Source organism: Panonychus citri, unplaced genomic scaffold, assembly GCF_014898815.1.
Source record: "Panonychus citri isolate SS breed McGregor unplaced genomic scaffold, ASM1489881v1 Contig00077, whole genome shotgun sequence".
NCBI classification, from domain to species: Eukaryota; Metazoa; Arthropoda; class Arachnida; order Trombidiformes; family Tetranychidae; genus Panonychus; species Panonychus citri.
Window position 1 is genome coordinate 2,877,763 of NW_026515482.1, and position 11,929 is coordinate 2,889,691.

Below are 11,929 nucleotides of genomic sequence, written 5' to 3' on the forward strand. Positions count from 1 at the left end.
AATTACTAATCTAATAATAATGTTGAAGACAAAAAAGTTAATCAGACTTTAATCATATGTAACTACCAATAGTTTTTTGTATTATCCCTTTTTTTTATTCAATCTACTCTCTCATTGACTAATAATCATCCTTTTCTGGTAGTAAAATGATTAATTGTTAATTGTTAATTATCATCAGTGAACAGAAATTAAATTAAAACAAATGATGCACAAGAAACAAAAGTTCATTAATTGTATGATATTTATAACATGATGTGAATTAAAACATTGAAGGTGTGGTAATGTAAAAAACAGGTAAATTCAATGGGGTTGATTAGTTAATCAATTTGATAATTATCCTCATCATTATCATCACAATGGTTTAATATATGATGAAAATGAAGATGATGATAATTTGACAAGTTTAATGATGACCAGTTAACAACAACAATAATAATGGGATAATTAGTGATGATGATGATGATGGTTGATGAATATGATTCATAATGATTTCTATTTGTCTTTTCCTTTGTGCTTTAATCATAAATTTGGTGAAAGTTGAACTGGACATTATCCCCAACGAAGTGAGTGTCCCATTGTCCGTCCATGTCCTCGACTCACCGCACTGACCAATTCTGAACTGTAAGCATCGTCCAAGTGCTGCTTGTATGTGGCCGGTTTCCAATGGGCAAATAAACTTAATGCTTTTTTCACTCTCGAATCAGATCTTTTTTTATCTTCCATTTTATCAGATCTATTTCCGTTTCCTATTCCACCTTCACCTCTTCCTCCCCCTCCTCCTCTAATGGTCATCTTTGGGTCAAATAAAATCCTCCTCCCTCTTGTACCTCCGACATTACCATTTATTGATGTTGACAAAATTTCAGATTCAATCCATGGTTGAATTAATATTGGTTGATTGTCATTAACATTTGATATAGTTACTGGTGATGATTTAATCTGATGATTTGAATTGCTCTCAAGATCATTTAATTTGATTAAATTGTTATTAGTAAAACTATTTAATTCATTATCATCTGTTGAATCAATTTCACTATCCAATGGTAAATTTAAATCATTAATTGAATCAAATAATCGTTGGGTATCAATGTAATCAGATGGAGTTGATGATAATGATGATGAAGATGAAGATGAGGATAAATATGATGATGATGATGATGATGATGGATTAATCCAAATTGGTCTTAGTGAATAGCACATAGTGACCGGTAATAAGTTAATTGTGATCAATAACAAAATCGCAAACTGGTTAAGTCCATGAGTTGTTGATGATGACAATTGAATAATCATGATGGTCAATATCTGAATGGAGAAAATTAATTAATCTCAAGTTAATTGTTGAATTAATTCAGTGAATCTCTATGATTGTTGTTTCATTTGTTTTTACGACTATTGAATCAGTTATCAAACAATTAAATTCTAATCACCAAGTTAACAATTAGCAATTTAGTTGCTTCATTCATATGAATTTAAATGTCATCTTATTATAGTGAATTTATCATGATCATCATGATGATCAGATTATTATCATCAATCTACATCCTGTGATCCTAATCAATTAAACTTGATTTGATTACTTTTTTCAATTGTTATCCAATTGTAGTGATATATTATAAATTCACTATTGATTTAAGTCACTAATCATTTAACCAATTGATTTAGAATCAACAATCAATGGATTTAAATTAAATTTTTGTTTTCTATTGTCTTCCTGATTTCCATAGTTGATTAAGATTAAATTGTCACCTCATTTTCAAGACAATTTGTCAATTGTAAATACCACAAGTAACCTGGTTTTATTTCACCGTTAAATTGCTACTGTTAAACATCATTGATTGTCACCCAATGGTAATCATAATTAAGTTAATCACTTGATAATAGCCATTGATTGTTAAGAATCAACATTGGAACTTTAGTTGATTTAACAAAATAATTTAGCTCTCTGGTTATAATCAATGTTGAACATCCTTGTAATCAATTTAATATACCAACTAATCAATTAATATTGAAATGATTAAATGATATAAAGTTGATCAATTGCAGATCTATGAAAATTAAGTAATTTTTGGTTTCAATTTGTCTAACAATTAACCAAGAAATCAACTCATTCAAACCAATGACTGTATTGATAATCAATACTGAATTGATATTCAATGGTAAATACAAGTTGATCATAACTTTAAGTGTAACAATTTAATTTGGTAAACAAAATTTTAATGGATTTAATTCAATTCCAAATCAAAAGTTAAACATGAGGATTAAATTCATGATATTTTCATATCTTTTATGAGAAATGATTCAAAACTTGTTTACACTGAATTTCAATGGAACTGAATTATAGCTGAAAAATAAATTCTTTTCCTAATATTTCATGATAAAATTTTTCATTCTATTTTCAGATTCTTTGTATCTCTTTACAGGTTATACCTTCCAGAACTTTGAAGTTGAATCTATTATATTGGGATAATTGTTTCATGAACTTTTCCTTTACACTTCGAGATAAAACTCAGTTCAGTTTGAGAATATTTCAAATTTTTTTTTCCACCATGAAAACTGATATTCATCTTCTCGTGGGAATCTGAATGAATTTAAATTGACCATTTACCATGGAGAAAACAATGATTGTAATATATCACAATTTACCATCAGATAAGATGACGATTATCATGATAATATTACCAAATGAAATTTCAAGTCTTCTGAACGATCAGGGGGAAACCCATGTAAAGCTATTGTGTCTGAATTGTTTACATTTGAAAACTTTTCTTCAATCATGATTAACTTTCTGACCCAGAATATGAAACAGAATCCAATAATCTAAGGTTTCAAATGAGTATTTATGATTCAGTTAATTTAAATCTTTAATCATTGAAGGTGAATATTGATTCATTCAATTCAATCATGATTTCTCATGTTATATTATTGTTTTTCATCATTCTGAAAGGTGAAAGTATTTTGAGTTCACTTCCCAATCAACAAATTATATTGATTTCTAGGATATTATCAAATCTGATGATTGGGATGCTGGTTAATTTAAGGATATGATTGATTAACTATGAGGGCTCAACGTTTGATTGTAATAAGTTAAAGGGCTGAACTGATTAATTGATGGACCAGGAAGTTAGAAACAATCAAAAAAATCTCATTGATTCAACAGGTAGTTAGATGATTCAATTAGACTGATGATCAGCATTTCAATCCGATTACAATCAATTTCAACTACTTCGAACTCGATAATCAGATTAAATGATTAATCTTTATTATCATAAAATCTAATGATACAAAACTTGAGAATCTGATTTGAATTGAAAGAGATTCGGGAAAAAAATCATCGAACTGAATTTTTACTGGAAAAAAAAAGTTCTAACTTCGATTGTTGAACTTTACTAAACACGGAAAACTTTGGACAAACTCGAAGTTAATTAACTTGCAATTAGAATGAAAATTTAATTGCTCATCAACCTTAGCCTTTTGACCTTAATTTTAATTCTGTTTTCATTAGTAAATCAGCCAAAGGAAACGATTATTAATAATTAATCTGGTTTATTTTGATTCTAAACTTTGTCAACAATTTAACTAAAAATAAAACTGCAACTTGATGATCAACTAATTGTTATTAAGTTTGATACAAATCTAAATGATAATTAAATCAACTAACCATTTCAATAATTGGTGAAAAATTTAAATAATTATATTGTTTTATTAATTTTCACCTCATCCAGCTAATTATCATCATCATTTTAATAGTTAATCATAAATAGATTTTACTAATCACATGAAGTAAATTAACTAATCAACAGTTGAAGGTTTTTACTTTTAATTACTATAATTAAACTGATGATTAATTGATTTACTTGTTTCAATGTAATATTATTTAACTAGATGGTGACATCTACATATACACACACACACCCATGGATTGAATTTAATTTGATTAAAATTAACAAATCAACATGTTTTTAATTACACTCAGAGAAACTGATTAACTAATAACATAATCTTACCAAAACTTTTAAGGTTAATGAGCTAAAATTTGTAATAATTAATTAGTTAATCAACAGAATGATTAACTAATCTATTGACGTTCTTAACTTACTTAATACATCTAGTTTATTGTTGGGCCTTTACAATTAGCGAAAGCTAATTAAAGTTACAGCTGAATTAAAATGTATTGTCGAGTTTCATTTTACCAAAAAAAAAATGACATTCGAACCTCACTTTGAACTGTTCTAGAACTTTAGTTTTTTTCGATCACATTTCCAATGTAAATATTACGGTTTTTGACCTGAAAAGTTTAATTGTAATCAATTAAATGATTGACATTCTGTAGTAAAATTTGTATGATGATCATTTTTGTTTCTCATCTAAATTGTGAATGAATGAAAATAAAAAAAGTATTGATTGATTTTTGATTGAATTCTCAGATTTAATTGTCAAAATGATTGGCACAATTAACTTAATCATGGTTAACTCATATTATTGATTTGTTGGGACTTTTGATTATTTATCTTTGATTGTATTATTCATTTATATTACCAGCGTTTTGGAAAAAGTTTGATTTGATTTTGATTGTTAAACTTGATTCTTAATTGTGAGTTAATGAACCTTTTGATCATTTGCTTAATTAGATTAATTTATTCTGGTTAATTAATTCAATTAGAATCATGTCTTGTATTTATCTCTAGTTATTCATTGATGATCTATTTTTATCACTAATACTTTTCTTATGGATAACAATTTGTTGATTGTTGTTGATTATCATTAACATGATTTGAATAAAAGATTAACTTTGATCACTTATTATTATCGATGATTACATTGATTGTGTGGTTTCCTGATTGACTTTTAATCAATTGTTGATTGTTAACAATAATAAAATCGTGTACACGATAATGAATAATAATTAGAATGACAATTTACATTTGATTGTGGGATATTAATGAATCACTGAAGATTCTGGTAGATTTTTAATTGTCAATAGTGATTCCGAGTGTTGGTTAGATTTAATTTAAATTGATCTCAAGTTCAAATATCTCATTAAGATTCTGATCTTTAAACTATCATGAAGTTCAGTTTGAGATTATTCATCTTAATGATCATGATGATTACCTTCATTATCCTGATATGAACCATGGAGGGAAAAGTTCATCAGAACTTATGGAAATTCAAATTTCCCTAATTAACTTTCTCACCTTTTACCAATACAATCAAAATAAATTCATAGGTGATTATAATTGAGTAATCGCCATGTAATTTGAATTAATTATTCAAGAATCAACCACTAATTAAAACAGTAACAGTTTGTCAACATTTACCCATTCACAAGGCAAAAAATGATCTAAATTAATAAACTGACTTTATGTGACATTTGGTTTGATTTGTTGACAATTAAAGTTGACAATCAACATATTAGATGATGATGATGATGTGATAATTTGATAATTAACTTGCGACAATCAGTTAATTACAATGAAAAATAAAGTATCAACTATTATTTAATCATTTGCTTCTAGCAATTAGTTGTTATGATCAGAAAATAAGGTAAATTGATTATTTTGATTGATGTTCATTTCTAATTGTGACAATTTAAGTTGTAACTTGATTATCATTTGTTGATTGTTTCATCATTGATCACTTCCTGGTTACCTGATTATTTACCCGGAGGCAACCTAATTGTAACTTGATATTGTTTATGATTAAAGTTAATCCATTGGTCCAAACCCTTTGTTAAAAATATAATGATATTATCCCTTCACGATTATTTAATAATGACAATTAACTAATTTAATTTGATAAGAAAACAAAAATTCAATGACATGGATAAAGTAATTAACTGTAAGAGATTAATTAACATCTACAAACGAGTGTAATTGTATTAATAATAAATTCGAGAAGAGAATAAGAAAAAAAAAGTTCTAATTGATTATTTTCACCACAACATCGATATTTTATCCAATCAATTGATTTTGTTAATAGTTAATTAATGATTAACAAGAATTTCTATTAGTTAATGATAAATTTGATTATTTGACGTGAAAATTAGTCAACAATTTAGCGAGTGGGTTAAAGGAAACGGAACTGTTGATCACCTAGTAGATGATTAAATTGTGAACATGAATGATTAACTTTCAACTAACAATTAACACAGTTTTCAATTTGATTATCAAATGATTTAACTTGATAACTTAATCCATTTGTTTGTTTATCTTTTTTTGCCTAAAGATTAACTCGTTTCATTATTAGTTTTCACGTAGTTTTGATTAACAACTGATTAAGTTGATTGTTGATACACACAATTAGATTTATAGTTAATGTTATTATTAGATTAATTGTTAAATTGTGTGAGTGTATGGATGATAAAAATAACTTGTAATCACAATTATCCTCTTATAATTTAATAACTTGTAGGTCAAAACCTGATCAAGATACTTTGATGGTCAATGTCACAAATTGTTTACTATTGATTTGATTAAAAATCACTAATTAAAGTTGATTGTTATTCAGTTTTAATTGTACATAAAGAAAACAAAACTATCATTATTAATATTAAATGAACCAAATTACTAAATTGGATTAACAATCGTCTTAATTAATCGTCTTTTATTTGATTATCATTACATTTAACTATACACTAGTTAGTTAGACTAATCAAGAAAATTTAATTGTTCATTAATTGCGGAAAATCAATTAGAAAATATTTAATTGTCTATTACAGGGCATCAACCTTAACATATTAAAAGGATCATAATTAACAATTATTGGCTATGATTGGGTTTACCCAGTGAAAAATTGAGCAATTTAAAAATTACTCAACAATTAAGAGACTGATTAAAGTTAACTGTAATCACTTATTATCTTATTAAGATCTTATTTTCAGATGAATTGGATTATCTTAAGAGTGGAGGTGGGTTAATGTCAGAGGATGAGGAAGTTAACTAACAATATATTTGGAAGTTGATTTGATTGCGATGATTAAGATTTAAATCACTTATGTATTATACTTGTGCTAGAATATTGAATCCATAGTAATCATTTGTCAGGAACTTTTGTCAACAACTAATAATAACTCTCGATGTTTTAATTTATTGTTTTGATTTGATTGCCATTTGATACAAGTACAAATTTCCATAAAAATATTAGTCCTTAATCATTAGTTAATCATGATTAAGTCTGTCTTTATGTATTAATATGTTGAATGATTTAAATGCTATACAATGTATTGTATTAAAAGGTCAACTTGTTGATCTAAATTCAAGATTGACCAGTAGTTTATTGGTCATTGTAAATCACTCAATTGAATTGGTAAGTCATCATTGAAATGATTAACTTAATCATGTACTAAATTGTCAAAAAATTAGTTAATTGTAAACTTGGTTGAGTTGGTTCTCTATCTAATTTTGGTCAACAAATATCGAGATTGAATTTAAATTGATGAGACAACAATCAATTGAAATAAGTAAATGAATTACAATTTATAATGTTTATTTCTTACCTTTTTTTCAATTGAATTATTAACTAATTGGGGTTGATGATTAACTGGAAAATTAAATTGAACAATAGTTTAGAAAGTCCAATGGATTATTATTAACACAGAATTAGTAAATTGTGCCCAATATTTTATTGGTAATTATTGAGGAACTGAATGAAAGTTGAGACGATGTTCAAGTTATCTTGAGATGAGAATTCTGATTCTCAGCTATTATTGCTCACGAATATAAAAATACTCAGTTCCATGGGAGTCAACGAAAAAAAGAAAGGTAAAAACAGACTCGAAAGAAAAAGTTCTAACTTTTGATATTGGATATAGTTCGAGACATGAGTACATTTGACTGTAGCGCTTTCCCCATGACGTATTCAGAATTCTGAAGAAAACTCTGATACTTATCATCTTAAGGATAGATTAGAATAGGAATAAATCAAGGGTCAAGATTGTGGTCAAGCCAAGAGAACGAAAAGAACGAAAGTCATTGAGAGAGAAATAGAATGTGACACAAATCGAATTGAATCATTTGTACTTAATTTATTATCTTTTCCTTTTACTCACCGAATCTTTTTTTCCATGATAATATTCACACGATGTGATATAATTTTCATTTCGATTCATGAACATGTTAAAAATTCTCAGGGAAAACTTTTTTCCCTGAGTTCCCTGATTTACTTGTAAGAATTTTCTGAGAATAACAAAATCTGACCTTTAATTATCTTTGATAAAATAACATATAACAAAAATACTAAGAATAATCTAAAGATCATGAAAGAATAATTTTTCTTACTTCTTTAATCATTTAATTGTTACTTTAATTGTCAGTTAATTAGTAAGTTGAATTAATTGAATCACCTTCAAAATTCAACATTTTTCATACTTAATCCTGTTGGTAATGTACCATTTGCAAAGTCCATGATAATCAAGAATAACGAAGCAACCAGAAACATCCACTAGAAATAATTAATGATTGTATAAAGTTAATTACCAAATTAATTAAATTAAATTTTCTAAAAAGTTTTGGTAGAAAAAACGTTCGACTGTTGCTCCATCTACCGTTCCCAAAGAACAGCAAACGAAAGGGTTAACTTTTTTGTTTCAACTTTTTCGATTGAATTTTTTTCTCATGTTAATCTTGACGATTAAGTTGTAGATTTATTCATGGTAAACTTACCGAGAAAAGTGTTTCATAAGTGACCTTTGTATAGATTCCTGAGTAACCAATTGTCTCAGAATCCATATAACGTCTGAAAGCGAGAATCTATCAGGTTAAGAATAAGAGAGAAAATAATAGTTCGTTGTTACTTTTCCTCTTGGTGTTCCTTTTGTTTTAATCATCTATTAGATGTTTACCTTCATCATAACAACTTTTGGTGCTTCAAATTCATTAATTTTGGACAAATTGTCGTAACCACGTTTAGCTGACTAATAACAACGAAGAGGAAAAAATGATGGACACAGTGGACGATTATTGGAGTTGGTCATCTAATCAAATGTACTCACCGCATAGGAAACATCATAACATGATTGACAAATTTTGTAGAGGACAAACAAAGAGTGAGATCCGATGATGATGAAGAGATATTTAAGAATCGGATGAGTTTCACCATAGATAAAGGAATAGGTGACAAAGAGGAAAAGTGTCGTATGAGAGGATATTATGTAGAAGGAGATTTTACCCCAAAAGTGATCTGAATCGGTGACAATATCGTTTATATCGAGATAATTGTTGAACAGTGAGGTCAATGAGGTGAATATATTTGGTTCTTTTCGCCGTTTAATACATTGTAATGCTGCTTCATCGATTATCTCCTCAATGGATCGAAATTTATTCCCAATAACCAAACAGATTAGATCAAAATAGAGAAGGGAAAACATAATTATCCCAAGAGCCAATTGATTGACACAACAATCAACCACCAGCCAAATGAATGCTACCATTGGATTACCTGGGAAATTGGTTGGATTGTTGTAGACAATTATGATCACAGGGTAAGCAGTGATTAACATGATCGCAGTGTTGACAATTAAAATGGTTAATGTCATTAGTCTGATTCTTGTTTTGTATTTTAATCGTTTATAACATTGGCAGGGAATCGGTTGGTCAGGTATTGGTGCAAATGGAAGGTAACATTTTAAATCGTTCTCATGGGAATTGTATCGAGTGATAATTAACAGAGAAGTGATTAGATAGACTAACGATGGAAATTGATAATAAATTGGAGATTCTAACCAATATCCAGTTACATCACCGAGAAATGAATTAATCAATTGATCAGAATTTAAGATTGTTATGAATCGTTTGACCGATATAACTGATAAAATGGTCAAGATGATTAACTTTCTCAACGATTGACCCATGAAAGGTGATTTATGAGATTCAGTTGATTCCATTATTAATCCAGTTAATGGAGCACCTTTGGCAGCAGCATCACGAACTTTGTCAATTAGTTGATTGTCAATTAATCCAAATAATTTCAACCAAAATTCATAAGGTATTCCTTCACATTGATGATTAACACTCTTTGTCCATCCAACACTTGACCTGCCCTCAAATTGGTTCATTTTCACAATCAACAAAAACCTCAACAATTAACCTAAACTGTCAATTAACTTTACAATTTAACTTGACAATTTATATATAAATTTACTGGCAACCCGATGATCAAGTGACAATTTACTAAATAACTGATTAAGTTATTTAATTGTCTTCATCTCCAAACTAGGCTATTAGTTGATCAATAATTAGACCCTTTTGTTGTTGATTAAAATAATCGTTTTGTCACCTTAATTGTTTACTTAACAATGAAAAATTTAGTTTCTCATTAATTATAAGAGTCTTGAAAATGTTAGTTAATCACGAATGAAAAGAAAAATACTGGAAATAATTAACTGACAATCGATTTAATTTTCATCTTAATCAATATCTTTTCATAATAATATTATGATCCAAAGGTAATTAAAAGTTAATTTTAATTTGGTTAAATATTTAAAATGAAATATTGGATTAAGACTTGAATCTATTTTAAATCAAGAACCTTTTGTTATTTGATTTAAATTTAAAACTCTAATTACAATTTTAGTAGGAATAATTAGTAACCCATTGAATAAATAAATACCATTAGAATGATTAATGAATTTTGATCAGTTAATTGTTCACAATTTAGATCCATTGGCATTGTAACGTTTATCAGCACCTTCCATGGCTTCGGTCACTTTGGACACCAAGGATAATAATTTATTCCCGATGAATGGGGACAAAGGTAGGCCACTTTTATCGACCATGGATCTTGCCGCTATTCCTGATCCATCACCTCTCCACCCGCCGGATGAATAGGCTGAAGAAAGTGAATGATAACCCGGATATCCGGCGTTATAAGGAGTCATTGGTAGTCCATAGCCTCCAAGTGGTGCTCCAGATCGTCCAAAAATCCAAAGGCTTAAGATGAACAATTTCAACAAGATGATTCCAATTCCAATGAAAATGGCGATCGGAAGAAGAGTGGACATCGCTGAGTTTGGAAGGAGGTACGAGGCTTCAGGCCATTGGCGAGTTAAAGATGTTGGACTCTCGTGGTGTAGATCGTCCAATTGTCGAGCCTTTGGGCTTGGAAGTGATCCATTTGTCGGGACATGGGCATCGGTCAGTTTAAAGAATCCCGTCAAAAAGAAGCACAAACAATAAGTAACATAAAGTGGAAACATTTTCGATTCCGTTTTTCTCTGATCACTTTTCGAAGCGATTTTCCAATTCAAACACTTAAGAAGGAACAAAAATTTGACTATCTTACTATTCAAGTGACAATCAACACAATCAATGAACTTGACACTGAAAATATCGCTCTTATATATTGTCGGTTTATTGATTGTTTTGCTTGAATTAATCTAGAACTGAGGCCACAACGGGGATCCCTATGGACTTCCTTTGCTTCCGTGATGCGAAAAGCAAATATATCGGTTAAGAAAATGATTCTATCTACATTTTGTCATCTTAATCATTACGCCCTTTTATTGTTCTAATCATGACAATTATGTCGATTCGGTGAGATGAACAATTATAATAATCTCTTCCTATAGAGATTATAATAAAATAATAATGATAAGAATTAATTTACCAAGAAAATTAGTGATCAATTTAAATTCTGTTGGTAAGATTAATGATATTCATCAGTTTGATGGTTCATTCATTTTTCCTCATATTGAGATGTTTAAGATTTGAATGTAAATTAACTAATTGTTTCCCAAGAAATAAGATTAACAAATCAACCATTGACCTGTGACCAAGGTGATAACCTAACGGGTGATTTAAAAACCAGATCAACAATTTAAATGGACAATTAAATGGCAATTCAATTGAATCTTGAATGAAAAGTTTAACTATCATTCAGAAATTTTATTGATTTGATTGATTGCTAATTGTTAGAAAATAAAATTTAATCAAACGAA

The 11,929-nt window shown here is 28.4% G+C and overlaps 3 protein-coding genes across 3 annotated transcripts; all 3 read right to left on the reverse strand.

Annotated features, from left to right (window-relative positions):
* Nucleotides 1-80: 80 nt before the first annotated feature.
* On the reverse strand, nt 81-7,713 carry LOC128386752 (uncharacterized). The gene is made up of 2 exons (XM_053345825.1): nt 7,493-7,713; nt 81-1,302 (listed from the first exon to the last, which is right to left on the reverse strand). The coding sequence occupies exon 2, from the start codon at nt 1,288-1,290 to the stop codon at nt 550-552; it is 741 nt and encodes a 246-aa protein (XP_053201800.1). The 5' UTR covers nt 1,291-1,302; nt 7,493-7,713; the 3' UTR covers nt 81-549.
* Nucleotides 7,714-8,309: 596 nt separating this feature from the next.
* Nucleotides 8,310-9,535, reverse strand: LOC128386854 (uncharacterized). The gene is made up of 4 exons (XM_053345955.1): nt 8,987-9,535; nt 8,837-8,908; nt 8,658-8,744; nt 8,310-8,436 (listed from the first exon to the last, which is right to left on the reverse strand). The coding sequence occupies exons 1-4, from the start codon at nt 9,527-9,529 to the stop codon at nt 8,341-8,343; spliced, it is 798 nt and encodes a 265-aa protein (XP_053201930.1). The 5' UTR covers nt 9,530-9,535; the 3' UTR covers nt 8,310-8,340.
* A 900-nt stretch (nt 9,536-10,435) lies between these two features.
* LOC128386815 (uncharacterized) lies at nt 10,436-11,643 on the reverse strand. Its single transcript, XM_053345905.1, has one exon. It carries the CDS (start codon nt 11,186-11,188, stop codon nt 10,640-10,642), a length of 549 nt encoding a protein of 182 aa, XP_053201880.1. The 5' UTR covers nt 11,189-11,643; the 3' UTR covers nt 10,436-10,639.
* Nucleotides 11,644-11,929: the final 286 nt, after the last annotated feature.